Here is a 21,372-nt window from a genome sequence, read left to right on the forward strand (position 1 = left end):
TGAGAAAATCAACAAGATAGATAAACCCTTAGCCAGACTCACTAGAGGGCACAGGGAAAGCATCCTAATTAACAAAATCAGAAATGAAAAAGGAGACTTTTATTTTCAATAAATTATTTGCTTTTCTCCTTCTTTTCTTCTTTTAATCTAAGCATGGGTATTAAAAAGAAACACTTTGAGAAATTTATGGGAAGAGAGACTGCTTGTGGTGAGTCCATTTCCATCCTTTTGTAGAACCTTCTCCAGAATCCTTTCCTTTATACATGAACCATATTTACAGACGTTAAAGCAGAAGGTTAGTTCTTTACTTGGTTGCTAGACCTGGTCTCCAACTCATTGGGTCATTGGCAATTCCAGTTCTTTCACAGGTGGCATTTGGTAGATGACTGGGGCAAAACATGGGAAAGATACGTGGATGATTTAGAACAGATGCCAGGGAGTATTGAACAGATTGGTCTGGGTTGACTGGAAGGTGGACTGCAGTGCCTGGCTTGAGATTCATTCACTCTACCTGCATAGAAATCATGGGTAGGCAGCTTTGGTTTCATTTGATGTTTGACAGCAGCAAGTGATGGTAACAGACAAATAGAAGTAACAGAAGTATCACCTTCTTATATTGCAATCCTTAAACTGGCTTTAGACACTGGAACACTTCGAAGCACAGAGTATACAGATTTTTGGCTTTTAACAACAGCTAATTTTATTTATATTGGTCCAGAATCTGAGACTCTTGATTCTAAAAATTTGGGAGTTCTTTGGAACTCGGTTGCTAACTAGAGACTCTATTGGTTCTTTCTTGTGGCTTCTTTCAGACCACTCTCTCAGTCTTTCTACTCCTATTTTCATGTCTTCTTTCTGAACTGACTTTCAAATCATTCAGTGGCTTCTTTAGCTGTCATTGTTCTCTGCAAAAACTTGTGCTATCAATCTCTATATGCTGGAGCACAGGAGGCACCTGATGCTGCTTGTGAGTCAGTGCTTTTCAGAGACTAGACATAAGGCATGGTATGGATTATTTAAGAATAGGGTATCTCTTCTTACTGAAAACAGAGCCCTGATGATTTGTGCTGATGTATGGGACCCTGACTGGAACCATCAGATATTCTGCATTTGTGATGTTGGCACTGCTAGGTAAAAAAAAAAAAAAAAAAAAAAAAAAAAAAAAAAAAAAAAAATTCAGGCCTTTGGGCACTGCAACACNAACCATCAGATATTCTGCATTTGTGATGTTGGCATTGCCTTTAAAAAAAAAAAAAAAAAAAAAAAAAAAAAGAAAGAAAAAAAAATTCAGGCCTTTGGGCACTGCAACACTGCTACAGTGCAGGTATAAGGCTTCCACAAATCCTACTTACTCAGTTATCTGTGTTCTCTATTGGGAATCCTGGCCCTGGGATCTCAAACTAGGTACTGGTTGCAAACAGGTCTGTTTGGAACGCCATCTAGAAATATGGCAACAGCTTCTGGGAATGCCTTCAATGCTGTTATCAAGCAGCAATGAAAGCAACACTATTTAGTACTTGGAAGCTTGGTGCTTAGAAATACATACTGGGCTGTTCAGGAGGAACCCAGTATCAGGGATCAGAAGCAACACAGGGAGGAAAGGTGGTGATGAACAGTGTTAGGTTTGTACAGTGTCTGTGGGTGGCACTGGGCAGTACTGTATTCAAGGTGTACCTGTGTAGATTATTCATCTCTCAAGCACTGATCAAGTTATTGTCAAAGGCAGAAACTTGTTCAACTACCAACCAGGCTGTGCACAAGGCCTATGGTATCAATGCTTATCTCAAGGAAGACACACTTATTAGTTTAGACTAATAGTACCACTGCCAGTTCTTTATGTTACCACCTCTGAACCACACAACAAACCAGTCAAAAATACCACTTGAGAGAAATGTTTGCTTGGAGCTAAAGCTGCAGTGCAGGAGAGGAAGAAGAGTATGGTGACTTGCAGCTGACTTTTTAAGTAAGTCTAGGCTGCCTGATTATATAGTCTGAGGAGGTGCATTTGGACCAACCATAGCCATTTTTTTTTCTTTTTGGCAATCATAACTTCATTTTACAACAACTCCAGTCATTTGGGCTATGTTTAAGATCAGTCTTAGTACTATCCACCCATGGAAAGGGACACTGTTTGACTACAGTGGAAATGGTTTTCTAAGACTTCTGATTGCAAAACATCTGGAACAAACTATTTCAGATAGTCTTGGCTAGAACTGTACCTCTAGGAGCCAGAAGAATCGGTTGTAATCTTTGTGTCTCTAGGCACGCATAGATGGTGCTGGTACAAGTATAGTCTGGCTGGATACTAGATTGGCACTCCTTTTTCTTATGGCAGCCCAGGCAGCAAAGGTGTTTAATGATTGCTAATTAGAAAGTCAGATTGTGTCCAATTTTCTGAGGAATCTCCAGACTGACGTCTAGAGGGGTTGTACAAGCTTGCAATCCCACCAACAATGGAGGAGTGTTCCTCTTTCTCCACATCCTCGCCAGCATCTGCTGTCACCTGAATTTTTGATCTTAGCCATTCTGACTGGTGTGAGGTGGAATCTCAGGGTTGTTTTGATTTNCATTTCCCTGATGATTAAGGATGTTGAACATTTTTTCAGGTGCTTCTCAGCCATTCTGTATTCCTCAGGTGAGAATTCTTTGTTTAGTTCTGAACCCTATTTTTTAATGGGGTTATTTGAATTTCTGGAGTCCACCTTCTTGAGCTCTTTGTATATATTGGATATTAATCCCCTATCAGATTTAGGATAGGTAAAAATCCTTTCCCAATCTGTTGGTGGCCTTTTTGTCTTATTGACAGTGTCTTTTGCCTTACAGAAGTTTTGCAATTTTATCAGGTCCCATTTGTCAATTCTTGATCTTACAGCTCAAGCCATTGTTGTTCTGTTTAGGAAAATTTCCCCTGTGCCCATATCTTTGAGGCTTTTCCCTACTTTCTCCTCTATTAATTTCAGTGTCTCTGGTATTATGTGGAGGTCTTTGATCCACTTAGACTTGAGCTTTGTACAAGGAGATAAGAATGGATCAATTCGCATTCTTCTACATGATAACCACCAGTTGTGCCAGCACCATTTGTTGAAAATGCTGTCTACTGGAAGATCCAGCAATACCTCTCCTGGGCATATACCCAGAAGATGTTCCAACTTGTAATAAGAACACATGCTCCACTATGTCCATAGCAGCCTTATTTATAATAGCCAGAAGCTGCAAAGAACACGGATGTCCCTCAACAGAAGAATGGATACACAAAATGTGGTACATTTACACAATGGATTACTACTCAGCAATTAAAAACAATGGATTTATGAAATTTTTTGGACAAATGGGTGTATCTGGAGGATACCATCCTTAGTGAGGTAACCCAATCACAAAAGAAGTCATTAGATATGCACTCACTGATAGCTCAGAAACATAGAACAACCAAGATACAATTTGCAAGACACAGGACAATCAAGAAGAGGGAAGACCAATGGGTGGATACTTCATTCCTCCTTAGAATAGGGAACAAAATACCCACGAAAGGAGTTACAGAGACAAAGTTTGGAGCTAAGACAAAAGGATGGACTATCCTGAGACTACCCCACCCAGGGATCCATCCCATAATCAGCCACCAAACCCAGACACTATTGCACAATGCCAGAAAGATTTTGCTGAAGGGACCCTGTTATAGCCCTCTTATATGAGGCTATGCCAGTGCCTGGCAAATACAGAATTGGATACTCACAGTCATCTATAAGATGGAACACAGGGCCCCCAATGGAGAAGCTAGAGAAAGTACCCAAGCAGCTGAAGGGGTCTGCAACCCTATAGGTGGAACAGCAATATGAACTAACCAGTACCCCCAGAGCTCATATCTCTATCTGCATATGTAGCAGAAGATGACCTAGTTGGCCATCACTGGGAAGAGAGGGCCCTGGGTATTGCAAAGTTTATATGCCCCTATATAAGGGCTTGCCAAGGCCAAGAAGTGGAAGTGGGTGGGTAGGGGAGCAGGGTGGAGGGGGGGGGTATAGGGAACTTTCGGGATAGCATTTGAAATGTATATAAAGAAAATATCTAATAAAAAATGAAAGTCAGATTGGTTCATTCTCAATGTTTTTGCTTGTTTCCTGGAAAATGAATATCAGAAGGGATTACACAATAAATTTATAGTGTTTATTGCCAATAATATCAGTGACTTTTATATTTTACTTTTTAATTTTTTCTTACAGGTATACATACTGTATGCTATGTGTATGACTCCCACCTTGTTTCCCCCTAACTTCCTTATTATCAGTTCTTTCCTCTTCCATTAGTTTTCTTTATTTCCATGAACAGTTAATTCCATTTATTTTGTATTCTATTTTTCTGTCCTATATATGTACATGATTTTTCTGGCTTTAAAATGTAGAAATCAAAGAGGATAGAAAATATACAATATATATTGTTCTGAAACCAGTTTAATTTAATTAGTATTTGATTCTCTCTAGTTGTACCCATTCTTCTGTAATTAGTGTAACTTCATTCTTGATTGTGTCTGTAAATATTACACTGTGTACACATACCAAATTTTCCTTACCATTCCTGTATTGTTGGGCACATAAATTGGTTTTATAGTTATTCAGTAAACACTGATGAGCAAGTGTCTGTGACATGTTGATTTGTGCTCCTTTGGTCCAGCTAGTTATATGATAGATCTATTTCTAGGTGTTGTTTTCTTTTCCTTTTGAGAAACCTCTTTACTGATTTCCATACTGGATAGACTGGTTTACATTACAACCTACAGTATATAAATGTTCCCTTGTGTTTCACCCCTGAATTAACATTTGCTGCTGTTTCTTGTCTTGAGGATTGATATTCTACTGGAGTTAAGATGGAAACTTAGTGATGTTTTGAATTGTATTTCTGGGATGACTGGTGAGGAAGAGTGTATTTATTATATGTGTTTATTGGCCATTTGCATTTCATGATTTGAAACCTGTTTGGGGGCCAGGTATATGGCTCAGTTGGGAATTATATTTGCTCTTCAAGCATGAGGATCAGAGTTTGAATCGCCAGCATCTATTTGTGCTTATAAACCCTAACAATGGGGAATAGGGACAGATGGATCCCAAAGTCATCTATCCTTATGAAGGGGAAAAATGCTATCTCAAGGCCATGGCTTGAGATGGCAAAAGAGGAAGCCACTGTCCCTCTCTGGACTCTATGTGTATACATATGGGCATATGTACGCACATACTTATATGCATTACATGCACATACAATACACCACACATATTAAAGAGTTAGTTTTTTGAGAGAATTTTTTCTATTAATTTTTTTATTGATTGGGTTGTTTTAGGTTTTATTCTTTATGTGTTTTTTGTTCATTCTATCTATTAATTCTTTGTGAAATGTCATCATGTGGGGGTTTATCTACAAGTACTTATCTGTTTCTGTTGCTGTATAGAAGTTTTTAAATTTCATGTTTCTATTTCTCAGTGTCAGCCTTTGTATTCTGAATGACTAGTTTTCAGAAAGACATTATCTATGGATATATGATTTTAATATTTTCCTTTCTTTACCCTCTAGCAGTTTCAGAAATTTCGTGTCTTACATTAAGCTCTTTGTTCCGTTTGGAGTTGATTTTGTGCAGGTTGAAATACAGAAACCTAATTTTATCTTCTCCATGTGGATATCCAATTTTGCTAGCATTATTTGTTGAAAAGTCTGTCTTTTCTCCACCATGTATTTTTGACATCTTTATAAAATCTCAAGGGGCTGTAACTGAGTGGGTGGGCTTGTATGTGGATTTTGATTCTGTTCTAGTTATCTACATGTCTGTATTTTTTGGAGTATTCTGTTCCTGTTTTTTTTTTTTTTAAATGATTGTACTGTTACTTTTAAAAAACTTTTAAATTTACTTTTATAATTACATCATTTTCCTCTTCTCTTTCCTCCCTCCAATTCCTTCCATGTGCCTATCCTTGTTCTTTAAAATCCATGCTTTTCCTTTAATAATTACTATAAGTTTGTAAAGCAATTTGAAATCAGTTATTCTGATACTTCTGCATTATGTGTATGTGTTCAGAATTTCATTGTTGATCTTGGATTTTTTGAATTTTGATATATTTTCCTGTTTCTGTGCAGGGTAACAAAATTTGGATGGATATTGTGTTGAATATATAGGTTGCTTTTGGTAGCATAGTCCCATTTCGCAATATTAATTCTTCCTGTTGATGAGTGAGTTCCTTTCATCTTTGGGAGTACTATTCAATTTCTTTCTTGAGTGTTGAAAAGTTTGCATTGTAGAGGTTGTTTGATTCCTTGGTTACATTTATTCCAAAGTAATTTTGGAGGCAATTTTGAATGGGATTGCTTTCTTGATTTCTTTCTCAGCATGTTCACTGTTGATATATAGGTAGACTACTGATTTTTATGTGTTAATTTGCATGTGTTGAAGCACCACTGCATTTCTGGAATAAAGTCTAGTTGATCATGGTAATAACATATCTGGTGTATTATTGAATTTCATTTGTGAGTATTTTATTACAAAATGCAGTGCCTATGTCTATCAACACGATTGCTCTATAATATATATTTTCTTTTTGTGTGTTTCACCTTTAACTGGTTTTGGTGTTAAAGAACTACAAATTTTGAACAGAAAATTTTATAGTGTTTTTTTCTTTAAATAGTGGTAGGTTTTATTTAAACAAACAAACAAACAAGCAAACAGATTTTAAGATTGCTTAACATCTGTCCAGTGCCTAGGGAGAGTTCTCCATATGGAGAATGGTTCATGATAGCTGTGCATTTGTTTGTGAATGAATGGCTTTTTTTAAGTGTACAGCAACTAGGAATAAAGAATGAAATAGCAAGTAGAAGAGGGATGGTACACCATCAGATCAGACATTTTTATCATTGAGCAGAAACTAACTGGGCAACCCAGGAACCAAAACAGTCAGCTAGATTCTCTGGCCAGTTAAGAGAGTCACCAGGTAAAATGTATTATCTTTAGTGAGACTTTTGATTAGTTGTTCATAGTTTTTATACCACATTATATTTTTATGTCATAGGATAAGCAGTAGCTGAATCTTTTGCTTTGGGAAGGTAGTTGAGAATGATTAATCTCATAGCTGTTTTCAAGGACACAATGTTTTTATCCTAACAACTTGCCCTCTTGTTATTCTCAAGAGCATGGTATTTTTACTCATGTCAGGTTTTGCTGTTCTTATTTAATTTTCTCATAGGGCTAGGGGACCAGCCTGTCCCTGGACAAGTGTTCTTGGAAAATACTTTTAAGACAAACAGGCTTGTATCTGAAAGGGGAGGGAAAAGCCCCACCACCTTCAGAGTCAGTTTCTCAGTGAGCTTAAAGAACATTTGGCAATTTACTAATAATATGTATCTTATAGAGAGAAATTCCCTTCTTTTATATAGAGAAATTTCAGGTGTACTTGAGATAAAGATGGCCTTGTGATGGCAGGGTGTGCTGGGGCATAGAGAAGTTCTTGAGAGATTGTCTGGTGCTGAGGAGGCTAGATCCTACTGCATCTTCCAGCTGCCTGCTCAAGACGTGCAAATTATATTAGGGTTTTTGTTGTTTTGTGCTTTTAAGATCTAGGATATAAAAGATATTTTGACCATATTCCTGCCAAACCAAAGTTAAGTGTCTAGAGGCCTAAGTTCCAGTGATGACATTCTTCAGAGACTTTATCCATTACAAGATAAGGACAATGGGGGTTCTTTGCTAACTGTTCAGGGAGATAACAAACTTGTAGACCTCTTAGGAGCAGATAACAAAATTTAGACCTCTTAGGAGCAAAATAAATATGTCAACAAACACAGACATGTAACTATGGAGCAAGTGATCATGATTACTAGGAGAGACATGTAAATGGATATTAGTTGCTGGAGCTGGCTATTTCTTTGGGTCAGTACCAGAGAGGGTCCACCTATGTGGAAGGAGAAAAGAACCAGTATTCCAGCAAAGATATTCAAGTACTGCTGAATCTCTGAAAAAAAATTACACTAATCATGTAAAATTACTTCGAAGTTACTACAGGGATAAAAGTTACCAATACCCATCTAATGCCCAGTTTCTGGAGACTGTCTAGATAGAAAGTGCTAGTGTGTTCTGGAGGCTTCTTCATAAGTGAGCAAGTGAATTTTGACACAGAAGACCTTTGGTATACCATTTAATAGTATATAAACGAGAGAAGGTATCTTCATGTTGTGAATTAATCTAGGTCACCCATCAAGATCTAGAAGTCTGTGTGATAAAGGGTAAGGTGGGTGTCTATTTGATACTCAATGTAATCATATAACATTTACCCTCTTACTTGTCAGTGGCCCAGATAAGTACTTCCAGAAGAGCTCTAGTCGAATTGGAGGTACTTACTGGAAAGTTCGATATGAAGCCTTTCAAGATGAGACATTCCAGGAAAGGGTACATCAGGAAGAAGAAACACATCTTGGAATACTGGGTGAGGAATCCTTAACTTAAATTTCACGAATTAGAGAGAAAGAAGTGAGAAGAATTTTACTTGAGTCTGGTGGTGAGTCAAGAGAAGTCTGTGTAAATGGATGTCCCAAGTTCAGTCCCAAGAAATTAGTGTTTGTAAAATGCGACCCAGAGCTGGGCATGGTGGCACACGCCTTTAATCCCAGCACTTGGGAGGCAGAGGCAGGAGGATTTCTGAGTTCAAGGCCAGCCTGGTCTACAGAGCGAGTTCCAGGACAGCCAGAACTACACAGAGAAACCCTGTCTCGAAAAACCAAAAAAAAAAAAAAGCGACCCAGGTCTGAGTGTGTTTAAAAATCAATAAGTTAAGCATAGTCAAATAGTATTTTGCTATAAGACTTTTGAGAACCTTATGTTTATTTTTGTTTATGGTGGAAGTTCAAGCTGAAATGAAGATTATATATCAGTTCTCAAACTTGCACTATTAAAATATTTTGGTAATGCCTCCTATTACCATTATCATACAGATTACAGTTTGTGAGTTGCCTCTGAAGAGGTATTGTTGATGATCTATTAGAAGTCAGTAAGATCAGCCAGAATCTTGACAGTCTAGAGCCAGAAATATATCACCAAAACATATAGACATGTTCACTATTATTAGAGATATAGAACTAAGCTTGTATGGTATTGAAAACTATATTTAGAAGGTCTAAAGCAGAGCATTAATACAATAGAAGACTAGGTGTAGTTTAATCACTTCACAAAACCAAGAAATGTTATAGATCAGGTGGGAGAAAGCTTTGGAAATAATATAATATTCCAGGGATATTTCTGTGCAACTGATTCTGTATAGGAAACATTGTTAGAAATATGAGGAAAAATATCATTCCTAGAAAAGAGAAGTGTTCATTTTTGTTGGCTGGTGTTCTGTGTTCAGTAATGTATACCAAGTTGTTCAATAATGAAGACCATTTGGAAATTGAGCTAGGAAGCCAATCTAGAAGGTTTAACCTGGGAGTAGAGTCAGTATAAGCAGTCAGGCTGATGTGTTGGTAGCTTCGAAAGTGACTCAAGTCACACTGAAGCTCCGAAGTTCTGCTTAGACTACTAATCTAGTTCACATCCAATATTCTCTTCAATTATAACTTTGTTAAGATTTTGGTGAGCTTTGATCTTAGATGAAACCTGCTAGAAAATGTAACTATGGGAGAACAGGAAACAAATTTAAGAGTAATTGAAATAGATCTGACTGGGGTATAAAAGAAAGTCATGATCTTAGGTTTTGGCTCTGTAATTGTTACTTGTACTTTTGTAGGTCAATCCTTCTTCTCTGAAGTTATTTCATCTGTATAATGGAGGCAATAACTCCTCCTGTGTATACCTTAGAGTAATATTTGAGGATTACAAGAGACAGTAAATTTAATAGTGCCTTTATTATTATAAATAACATGATTCTTAGAATAGATTATTTTAAAGATAAGTATTCTCTATTTTGTGTATATTCAGTTATATTTTTTCTCCTATTCTTTTGTTTTTATTCGTCATCTGTTTTCATTCTCATAGTCTCACTTTCCAATTTTCTAGGACCAGTGATAAGGGCTGAAGTGGGTGACACCATCCAGGTGGTCTTCTATAACCGTGCCTCCCAGCCATTCAGCATACAACCCCATGGTGTCTTTTATGAGAAAAACTCTGAGGGCACCGTGTACAATGATGGTGAGCTGGAAGGGTTTCCAACAATGTAGGCTATAGGTAACTCTAGAAGGAAATAAGTGAATAATGGGGAGAAAGAGCAAAGTTGTGGTCATTTGAATGAATAAATAATGGAAATAGTAAAATATCGTTAAGATTTTGGTGAGTTCAGATCTTAGATGGAATCTACTAGGAAATGTAACTACTGGAGTACAGAAAACAAAATTAAGAGTAATTAAAATGGATCTGACTGGGGTATAAAAGAAAGTAATGACTTAAGTTCTGGCTATGTAATTGTTACTTGAATTTTTATAGGTCAGTCCTTCTTCTCTGAAGTTATTTCATCTGTAGCCCACCTCATTAGTAATAGAAAACAAGATTTTTAAAGTATTTTAGAAATGACTGCTAAAAATATAGTCTTATAAAGAGTATTTTTAGAAGCCACAGGTATATGTGACATGGGCAAAATCCAGAGTTCTATTCTAAGCCCTCAAATTAAGATATATGTGAATATATTCTTAATATAAAATATACACATCATGAACTTCTGAAAAACATGAATATATACAATTATAAAATAATCATTCATAGGAAAATTATGTGTTTTTATATGCCTTTTAAATATTTTCTGTAATTATATATTATTATTATTATATCATGTATTATTAATATATTTAAAGAATGAGATGATAAGATTTGAACAATTTTTCATTCTACTGTTTTCAACATTACATTCTGTCTATGATCATAATATAACATTTTAATGGCCTCTGTAACACTCTTTCACATGGATTTTCCATAGCTTATGTAATATAGTATCTATTGCTAAGGCATATAACATTTTAAAAGAAGATTTTTAGATAGCCATAACATTTGTATAATGCTTCATTTGGGGGGAGGGGTTACATCACATGACAGAATCCTAGAAGTGAGATCACTGTGTAACTGATTTCTTACTTTCTCGGATGATATTATAATAAGGTCATTCTAAGATAAGCATATAAGAAGAAATGAATGTCAAAATTTCAAACAAATATAAAAATACTTTTCATAAGCCATTCACACCTTGCTTTTTATGAAATCAATATTATGAAGAAGGGGACAAACTTATACAGATAACAATCAAAGGCAACCTGCCAATTTCTATTTATCCTTGATATAAAAATAGCTTCAACAAGCACTGAAAACTCAGTTATGAGAGTACACAATTGATACCAATATTTTAAAGGCCAAGTCAGGAAGTGTACAAGTTTGAAGCCATCCTGTGCTATAAACCAAGACTCTGTCAAAAAAAAAGCATAATATGTTGGGTATGGTGGCTTGTGTCCATGATCGCAGCAGTTGGAAAACAGAAGATTGCCAGGATAAGTGAAGCCACTCTGGGATCATACTCATTTCTAGGGTAGCCTGTGCCACCTAGTAAAATTCTGTAACAAAAAAAATATTTAAAATTGAAACCAAACAGAATAACTTAAGAGGTTTGTTCATAGATTAGTCCTTGCATGATTTCTTTGTTTTGATAATATGTACTAGCAACACACAAAATAATTTTTAAGATTTGTTTTTTTTTTCTTTTTTCTTAGTTCTTTGAGAGGTCCACACAATGTATTTTGGTCATATGTACTTCTTCCACCCACTATTCCCAGATCTACCCCCACTTCTATACCAATGCAGTTTGGTATCTTAAAATAGCAACAACAATAACTAATCAACTCCAATTGTGCTGCACATACATTCTTGGATATGTGGCCTTTACTGGAAGGTCTTCAACACATCAGGGCCTGTATACTTTAAGAAAATGGGCTCTTCCTCCACAAGCAGTCAATAGCTCCTTAGCTAACTGTGGGTCTTTGTATTTAACTCCCCTCTCCAGGATGGAATTTTGTCTGGTTTGAGATTGCACAGGTCTTGTACTTGTCTCAGCTGCCAAGAAATCACACATGCAGCTACCCTGCTGTGATCATAAAACCCTGATTCTTTGTATCTGTCTTCTGCCTCTGCCTTTTATGATGTTTCTGCTCCCATTCTTCAATTAATCCTGTTCAGGGCTGGCTGAATATTATCTAGTCTCTTTTTCTATTCTGCTACTTTGTTGAATGCTTTTATCAGGTATAGGTGATTTCTGCTGGGATACTTAAATATTTTAAGCCAAATGTTTCTATAAATTCATCCATTTGCTAAACTTTTCCAACTTGGAGGAATGTAGATTTTTTTCTTAATTCTTGTTTATTTAAATGCATTTTATGATCAAATTATTAATAATATTGAGTACTTTGAGAATAAAATAATATATAAAAACTTGTTCAAGTTTTATATTCATATCCTTTCATACCCTAAAATATCATTAATGAATATTTAATACTAATAACTGAGGATCCTATATCTAATGTTGAATAGTAAATTGTTTCAAAACATACAAAATATTTTTGGGGAGTTAAGCATAGTAAAAGACCATAAAATACTAAAGAAATCATTAAGAAATATATTCAAAAGCACTTACTTGATACCACCTGACATAGTGAGATAGTATTTAAAATGCATTATATGTCTGTGTACATTGTCTAACAATCAGTTTACTTAAAAAAGATCATCAATGTTTCTAGGAGAAAAATTATGTTATCAGTAAGTATGTTTTAAAAATTTCAAACTAGCAAAAAGTCTTTGAAATTAAAGGTTAAGAAAATGCTAATTTCAAACACAGTAAGAAAAAATATCAATAATATTCCATGATGTTTGTAGAACATGATTTTAATATTTTCAACTGTTGATATTCAACAAATAGAATAGTTATTTTTAAGATATACTTCATTGTTATGTCTCTCTTTTCATTTCTGATTTTATTAATATGGATACTCTCTCTGTGACCTCAGGTTAGTCTGGCTAGAGGGTTATCTACATTGTTGATTTTCTCAAAGAACCAGCTCCTGGTTTTGTTGATTCTTTGTATAGTTCTTTTTGTTTCTATTTGGTTTGATTATTTACTGCAGTCTACTCCTCTTGGATGTATTTGCATCTTTTTGTTCTAGAGCTTTCAGGTGTGCTGTCAAGCTGCTAGTGTAAGCTCTCTTCAGGTTCTTTTTGAAGGCACTTAGAGCTATGAGTTTTCCTCCTATCACTGCTTTCATTGTGTCCCATAAGTTTTGATATTATGTGTTTTCATTTTGATTAATTTATAAAAAGCCTTCAATTTCTTTCTTTGTTTCTTCCTTGACCAAGTTATCACTGAGTAGAGCATTGTTCAGCTTCTATATGTACATGTGCTTTCCATTGTTTTTGGTGCTATTTAAGACTAGCCTTAGTTCATGGTGATCTGATAGGGTGTATGGAATTATTTCAGTTTTCTTGTATCTGTTGAGGCCTCTTTTGTGACCAATTATATGGTCAATTTTGTAGAAGGTACCATGAGGTGCTGAGAAGAAGGTATATCCTTTTGTTTTAGGATGAAATGTTCTGTGAATATCTGTTAGAGCCATTTGGTTCATAACTTCTGTTAGTTTCACTGTGTTTCTGTTTAGTTTGTGTTTCCTTGATTTCTGAGAATGGGGAGTTGAACTCTCCCACTATTATTGTGTGGGGTGTGTTGTGTGCTTTGAGCTTTAGTAAGTTTCTTTTATGAATGTGGGTGTTCTTGCATTTGGAGCATGGCTGTACAGAATTGAGAGTTCATCCTTGTAGGTTTTATCTTAGATGAGTACAAAGTGTCCCTCCTTATCTTTTTTTGATAACTTTATGTTGATAGTCAGTTTTATTTCGATTTTAGAATGGTTGCTTCCACTTGTTTCTTGGGACCATTTGCTTGGAAAATTGTTTTCCAGACTTTTACTCTAAAGTAGTGTCTGTCTTTGTCCCTGAGGTAGGTTTCTTGTATGCAGCAAAGTGTTGGGTCCCCCTTACATAACCAGTCTGTTAGTCTATGTCTTTTTATTGGGGAATTGATTCCATGAATATTAAGAGATGTTAAGGAAAAGTAATTGTTGCTTCCTGTTATTTTTGTTGTTAGAGGTAGAATTATGTGTATGTGGCTGTCTTCTTTTAGGTTTGTTGAAGGATTACTTTCTTGCTTTTTTTTAGGGCGTAATTTCCATCCTTGTGTTGGAGATTTCCCTTTATTATCCTTTGAAGGGCTGGATTTGTGGAAAGATATTGTGTAAATTTGGTTTTGTCATGAAATACCTTGGTTTCTCCATGTATGGTAATTGAGAGTTTTGAGAGATATTTTGCCTTGGCTGTCAGTTGTGTTCTCTTAGGGTCTGTATAACATCTGTCCAGGATCTTCTGGCTTTCATAGTCTCTGGTGAGAAATCTGGTGTAATTCTGGTAGGTCTATCTTTATATGCTACTTGACCCTTTTCCCTTACTGCTTTGAATATTCTTAATTTGTTTTGTGCATTTGGTTATTTTTATTATTATGTGACAGGAGGGATTTCTTTTCTGGTCCAATCTTATTTGGTCCAATATGTAGGCTTCTTGTATGTTCATGGGCATCTCTTTCTTTACGTTAGGGAAGTTTTCTTTTATAACTTTGTTGAAGATATTTACTGGCCCTTTAAGTTGGGAATCTTTGCTCTCTTCTATACCTATTATCCTTAGGTTTCATCTTCTGATTGTGTCCTGGAATTTCTGGATATATTGGTTTAGCAGATTTTTGCTTTTTGCATTTTCTTTGCCTATTGTGTCAATATTTTCTATGGTATCTACTGCATATGAGATTCTCACTTCTATCTCTTGTATTCTGTTGATGATGCTTGCATCTATGACTCCTGATTGCTTTCCTAGGTTTTCTAACTCCAGGGTTGTCTCCCTTTGTGATTTCTTTATTGTTTCTTTATCCATTTTTAGATCTTGGATGGTTTTGTTCATTTCCTTCACCTTTTTGATTGTGTTTTCCTGTAATTCTTTAAGGGATTTTTGTGTTTCCTCTTCAAGGGCTTCTAGCTGTTTACCTGTGCTCTCCTGTATTTTTTAAGGGAGTTATTTATGTCATTAAAGTCCTCTATCACCATCATGAGAAGTGATGTTAGATCTGAATCTTGGTTTTCTGTGTGATAGTGTATTCATGACTTGCTATGGTGGGAGAATTGGGTTCTGAAAATGCCAAGTAACTTTGGTTTCTGTTGCTTATGTTCTTATGCTTGCCTCCTACCATCTGATTATCTCTAGTGCTGCCTGCCCTTGCTATATCTGACTGGAGACTGTCATTCCTGTGATGCTGGTTGTGTCAGAACTCCTCAGAGTTCAGCTATCTCTGTGATCCTGTGATTCTGGGATCTTGTGATCCTGAGATCATGGGTGTGTCAGAGCTCCTGGAAGTCAAGCTCCCTCTGTGACCCTGAGATCCTGGTGTGACCAAGCTCCTGTGATCCTGTCAACCTGGGCTTGTTAGAATGCCTAGGAGTAGGTCTTCCTCTGGGTGTTGTGCGACTTATTGCAGAGTGTGTGCCCAAGGTCTGCTTAGGGCACCAATTCAAACAGGAAGGTACTTGTGCCACTGGTCGGGCAGAGTTCCTGGGTGCCCAGGTCACGCTGGTCCCAGTTACTCCCAGTGTTGGGCAGATGTTGTGTCTTCCTCACCTCTGATCCTATGATCCTGGGACCCTGTTGAAGGACACCTGGGTTCTTTCTAGCTTCTGGCTATTGTAAATAAGGCTGCTATGAACACAGTGGAGCATGTGTCCTTATTACATGTTGGAACATCTTCTGGGTATATGCCCTGTAGAGGTATTGCTTGTCCAACTTTCTGAGGAACCACGAGACTGATTTCCAGAGTGGTTGTACCAGCTTGCAATACCACCAGCAATGGAGGAGTGGTTTTATGTGGAAAGAACCCTTATTTTATAAGATTAACTTATTTTTAATTTTATGTGTATGAGTGTTTTGTCTGTAGATAATGTATGTGCACCATGTGCATGCCTGGTACACATAAAAGGCCTAATGGAATAATGGCAACTGAGGCTATGGCAGTTATGGGCTGTCATATGGATGCTAGCAAGCAAACTCAGTTTCTTTTCAAGAGCAGGAAGTACACCTAACCTCTGTGCCATCTTTCTGACCCTTCTAGGAATTTTGAAAATTACTTTCATGGCTTCATCCTTAGCACAATTATCATTTGTGTTTTTAATTTCTATGCATTTTTATACTTTCTGTCATTTCTTTGCTGGTTCATATCTAGCTCTATTTTGTTGTGGACAGGTAGACTACAGGATGTGATTTTAGTTTTCCAATATCTGATGAGTATTGCTTTGTGTACTAGTATGTGGTCTATTAGGGAGAACATTCCATAGACTTCTGAGAATAATGTGTATATTTTGGTGTTTGTATGGAATGGTCTGTAGATTTCTGTTAGGTTTGTTTGATTTTCTTCTTTTTTATGTATGTTAGTTCCAGCCTATCTCTGCTTAGTTTATTTCTGGGTGACTTATCTATTGCTGGTAGTCAGGTATTGAAGTCACCCACTGTCACTATGCTGTGGTGAATCCTTGGTTTTAGTTTTTAGAGTGATTTGTTTATTAATTTGTGCATCCATGTATTTGGTGCGTATATTTTTCTGATAGTAATCACTTGTTGGTAGAGTTTTTCTATAAGGAGCATGAAGTATCCATTTTACATCTCTCACTAGTTTTCTTAAATATTTCAATAGCTACATCTGCTTATTTTTCAGTTTCATTTGCTTGGAATGCATTTTAAAGTCCCTTTATCTTAAGAAGGTCATATTTCTTGAAGATATTTCTTGGTGAGTCATATTTCTTGAAGATAACAAACAGATGAACCCTCTGTCTTTTTATTTAAAGTGAGATCAAATGTCTTCAGTTAACATGATGTGTGTTAACTCTTATCATTTTGTTGATTTGGAGGTGTATTCTTAGATTTTTTTTTTGATTACCTGTCCTGGCATTGTTTTGTTTCTTATGACCTCTTGGTTATGTTTGTTCTTTTCTTCAAATTGAAATATTATTCTATCTCTGAAGAGCTGGCTTTCTAGTCATAAATTCCTTTAATATGTTTTAAGCATGAAACTCTTTGTTTCTTCTTTAATTTTAATAGTTTTTCTGGGTATAATAGTCTGTGTTGACAGTTGTGATGCCTCAGGATTTAGAAAACATCTTTCTAGGCCTTTTTGGCTTTAAGGTTTCTGTTAAATAATTATTGTTCTAACAGTTATGCATTTAAGTGTGACTTCACTTTTCTTTCTTGCATCTTTCAGTACTCTTTCTTAATCCTCCATGTTTAATGTTTTGATGTTAATATATCTATTTTTGTCTGCTAGCCACTCTTTAGAACCTTTTTATTTTTTAACCTAGATGGGCTTCTCTTTCTCTGGGTTGGGAAGTTTTCTTCTGTGATTTTACCAAATATATTCTTTATGCCTTCAATGTGATAGTCTTCTTCTGTGCCCATTTTTGGAATCTAGGTCTTTCCTTGATGTTCCAAAGCTCTTCTATGTTCCATTCATATATATTAAAAATTTTCATTGGCCTTTACTAAATAATCCAATACCTCTACTTTGTCAGCTATCACTAAATCTCTGGTTTTGGTATGGCACATTTTGTTGGTAAGGCTTTCCATTTACATTTCTAATTTGTTTTTTTGAGGTTTTCCTTTTCAGCATCATTTCAGATTGGGTTTTCTTAAAAAATTTAAACTATTTTCATGTCTTGGATTAAGTTCTTTATCTCAGGTACCTCTTTGCTTTTTTTTTTTTTTTTTTTTTTTTTTTTTGGTTTGAGTTGTTTACCATTGTGATAAGCTTTTGAATTCTTTGTCTGAAAGTGTCTCCATTTATTTTCAACAAGGGATATTGCTTTGGGAATTTGTGTTTTGGAGATAGCATGTTATTTTTTGTCTGTTTGTTGTTTTTGTATGTGATTTTATTTCTGCATTAGAACTTGAACTTGCATATCTGGGGTTACTTTGTTGATTAATTTTCTTTCTTTTGTTTTTGTTCAACTAATTTTTCTTCTTTCAGCAGTGTTTTTTGTTTTACTTTTTTTTTTGTTTTTTTTTTTTGTTTTTTTTTGTGTTTTGTTTTGTTTTGCTTTTGTTTTTGTTTTTGTATTTTTACAGTGTCTTCTGGAGAGAGCTAATTCCTATTAAGGTTTGAATCTTGATTTCATCTGTTTAACTGGTATTTGGGAATACACCCTCCATCTAGGTTTAGATAGTCTTGAGCAAGTTTCTTTTGGTAATGGATTGGTCTTGGGTTTAAAGGCTCATTGGGTAACTAGAGGGTCCTAATTAGGCAGTTGCCAGGGCTTTAGGACTCTAGATTATGTATGGTAACTGGAGGATCTCTGTTGGGGATTGAGCTGGTGAATGCCTGAGGAACACAGGCTGAAAGGAGGTAGTTGTTACTGGCAAATAGCTTTAGGACATGGTGAACTGAATGGAGAGATGCAGGAAGGGAGAGTAATGGCAGCCTACTTGGGTCCATAGGTACATGAGGTGACTACAGGGACCCTGCTAATAAGCGCAGTTTTATTATTTTTAATTATGCATGTGTGTGTTTCTGTGTGTGCACATGACTTCAGATGCCCTTGGAAGCTAGAGCTGTGCAATCCTCCTGGAGCTGGAGAGATTTGTGAGCTGCCTGAAGGTTGTGCTAGGAACTGAACTCAGGTTTTCTGCAAGAGCAATATATGATCTTAATCGCTGAGCCATCTGCCCAGCCCTATCATAGGAAATTCTTACTGATGTATTTTTAAATATGAGGTCATGGTGGTTTAATATTATTTGTAAATGAATCAGCAAATGAAAAACCAAACAAGCAAAAACCTGTATACATGTGAATAGATGTAAACATGCATGAATGGAGACTTTTACCCTCTTTTGGAGGCTAAAGGCAAAACCTAGGACTTCACAGATGCTAAAAATATGTTCTACCACTGAACTATAACCCTCAGTAGATTTAAATGCAATAAAGATGGCATAATTTTATAAAGAGACATTGAGTCTAAATGATAGGACCATAATTGTGCTTTTAAAACATTTCTTTGGTTTTCTTAATTGTAAAAACTGAGTTTTATAATGGTAGTTTCATATATGTATTCAATGTTTTGATTATATTTGCCTTCTATAACGCCTCTTCTCCCACCATTCCTCCTTTTCCAACTGGGTCCCTCTTCTGTGTCACATCCATTGTGTTATTCTTTAAAGTTTTCTATTTATGAAATTTAAGGAATTCCCCAGTATAGGGGAATGCTAGGGCCTGGAAGCAGGAGTGGGTGTGTTGGGGAACAGGGAGAAGAGGGAGGGGATAGGGGATTTTCAGAGGGGAAACTAGGAAAGGGGATAACATTTGAAATGTAAATTAAAAAAATCTAATAAAAAAGTAATTTAACAATTAGAAATGACGAGTGAATAAGAAAAGATAAGTTCATAACACATCGAATATTTTCCCTTTGTAGCAAGCTATACTACCAGTGTATATTTGTATGTTATTATAGGATTATTATGATTATTTCTTCAGGGTATAATTAGTTTGTCAGAGGATATGCACATTGAAATTTACATCACTTTCTTCCATATTGTTTTCTGCACATATTCATAGTAGTCTGCTTAATATTTAGTTCCATAACAGTATCTGAAAGGGTCTATTTCATTATCACCTCACCTGGACTAGGACAACTATTTATTAATTAATTTATTTATTAATTTATTTATTTTAATCAAAATGAGAGTCTTGAAAGCAACACCACTGTAACTCACTGTTGTTTTGATTTGTATTTCTTTGCCTGCTTTATTTTAACCTTACTTACAGTAATTACTATACATCTTACTTTATTTCTGTGTGTAAAGCTTTTTCTGTCTTTTGATGCATTTTGCCAGTATTATTTTCAAAAGAGTTATTTCTATTTATATCTAAACTCTTCATAGGTGAGTGAGTTAGGTACCATTTGAACCATTTTCACCACATTGATTAAAATTTATAAAACATTGCCAATTTGATAGATTAAAAATTATTCAGCACTTTCATTTATATTTCTTTGGTTACTCTTATGCTGAAAATTAAATTAAAATAAAAACACACTAATATGCTGATAATTAAATTAGAATAATAACACAGTTCTTTGCATTGCTTGAGCATGTTCTGTGTCCATTTAAAAGGTTACAGACTTAAAACAGACTGTAATTCAGTGGTAGAACTCTCATCTAGCATGAATAAGGCCCTGCATTTATTCTTCAGCACTGTAAAAAATGATTATTAAGAAGTTACAGTATAAGTAATCTTCATGCACAAACAAATAGATGTATAGACATATGTAAACCTCTACATTCATACATATATACTAAATGCAAAAAGTGTTCATAATCAGAACACTGTTCAAAGATGAAATGGATCATAATGACAGGTAGTAAGGTCTCACTTTCAATGAAGTGTTTTAAGCAGAGGTGGGTATATAAGAGTAAAGTAATGCACTTTTTTTTGTCTTTTATTTATTTATTTATTTATTTATTTATTTATTTATTCATTTATTTATTTACACTCCAGATTTTATTCCTTCCCCGGTCCCCTGTCCATCTGTTCCACATCCCATACCTTCTCCCCATACCCTGTCTCCATGAGGATGCCCTCATGTATGTTCTCAAATAAGTAATATTCCAAAGAAATATTGAAATCTCTTTCAGTAGTAAGGTCATATGATTTAAGAAAATTGAAACTTTATCATGCTCATACTGACTCAGTTCATGTAACAGCTAGTGATAGAGCCAGAAACTCTGGGCTCCTGATTACTAAAACCATTCTTGCATGTTCCTAAACCAGGAATTTTTTCAGTATTGGGTTGCATGTACTGCCATTATTTATGTCCTAAAATGTCTTTGTAGTTTATAATGTTTATTATGTTCTTTGGAGTTGATGATCTTTACTCTTGCCAATATGAATAATGATCTCCTGTTTCCCTACAGGCACATCTCATCCCAAAGTAGCCAAGTCATTTGAAAAAGTAACATACTACTGGACAGTTCCTCCCCATGCTGGGCCCACTGCTCAGGATCCTGCCTGTCTAACCTGGATGTACTTCTCTGCTGCAGATCCCACAAGAGATACAAATTCTGGCCTGGTGGGCCCTCTACTGGTGTGCAAGGCTGGGGCCTTGGGTGCAGATGACAAGCAGGTATTTCTGGGGAGTCTGGGTAGAAGACTGGCTGGAGAAAAATAAAGCTGAGTTTCTGGGTTGTGTCAAGGATGGTAAGGGAATAGAAGGAACATAAACAAAGCAATTATATCAGAAATTAATAGATGGTGGCTTCTTGTT

General features: G+C 35.7%; 1 protein-coding gene across 1 annotated transcript in view; it reads left to right on the forward strand.

The window, feature by feature from the left end:
- Nucleotides 1–21,372, forward strand: part of Heph (hephaestin) — a 96,916-nt gene that overhangs the window by 19,260 nt on the left and 56,284 nt on the right. The window contains exons 9-11 of the mRNA XM_021153354.2: nucleotides 8,314–8,450; nucleotides 10,013–10,144; nucleotides 21,023–21,231. Of these exons, the coding sequence (XP_021009013.1) occupies nucleotides 8,314–8,450; nucleotides 10,013–10,144; nucleotides 21,023–21,231 (478 nt within the window). The remainder of the gene's footprint in view (nucleotides 1–8,313; nucleotides 8,451–10,012; nucleotides 10,145–21,022; nucleotides 21,232–21,372) is intronic.

This window comes from Mus caroli, chromosome X (genome assembly GCF_900094665.2).
Source record: "Mus caroli chromosome X, CAROLI_EIJ_v1.1, whole genome shotgun sequence".
Taxonomy (NCBI): Eukaryota; Metazoa; Chordata; class Mammalia; order Rodentia; family Muridae; genus Mus; species Mus caroli.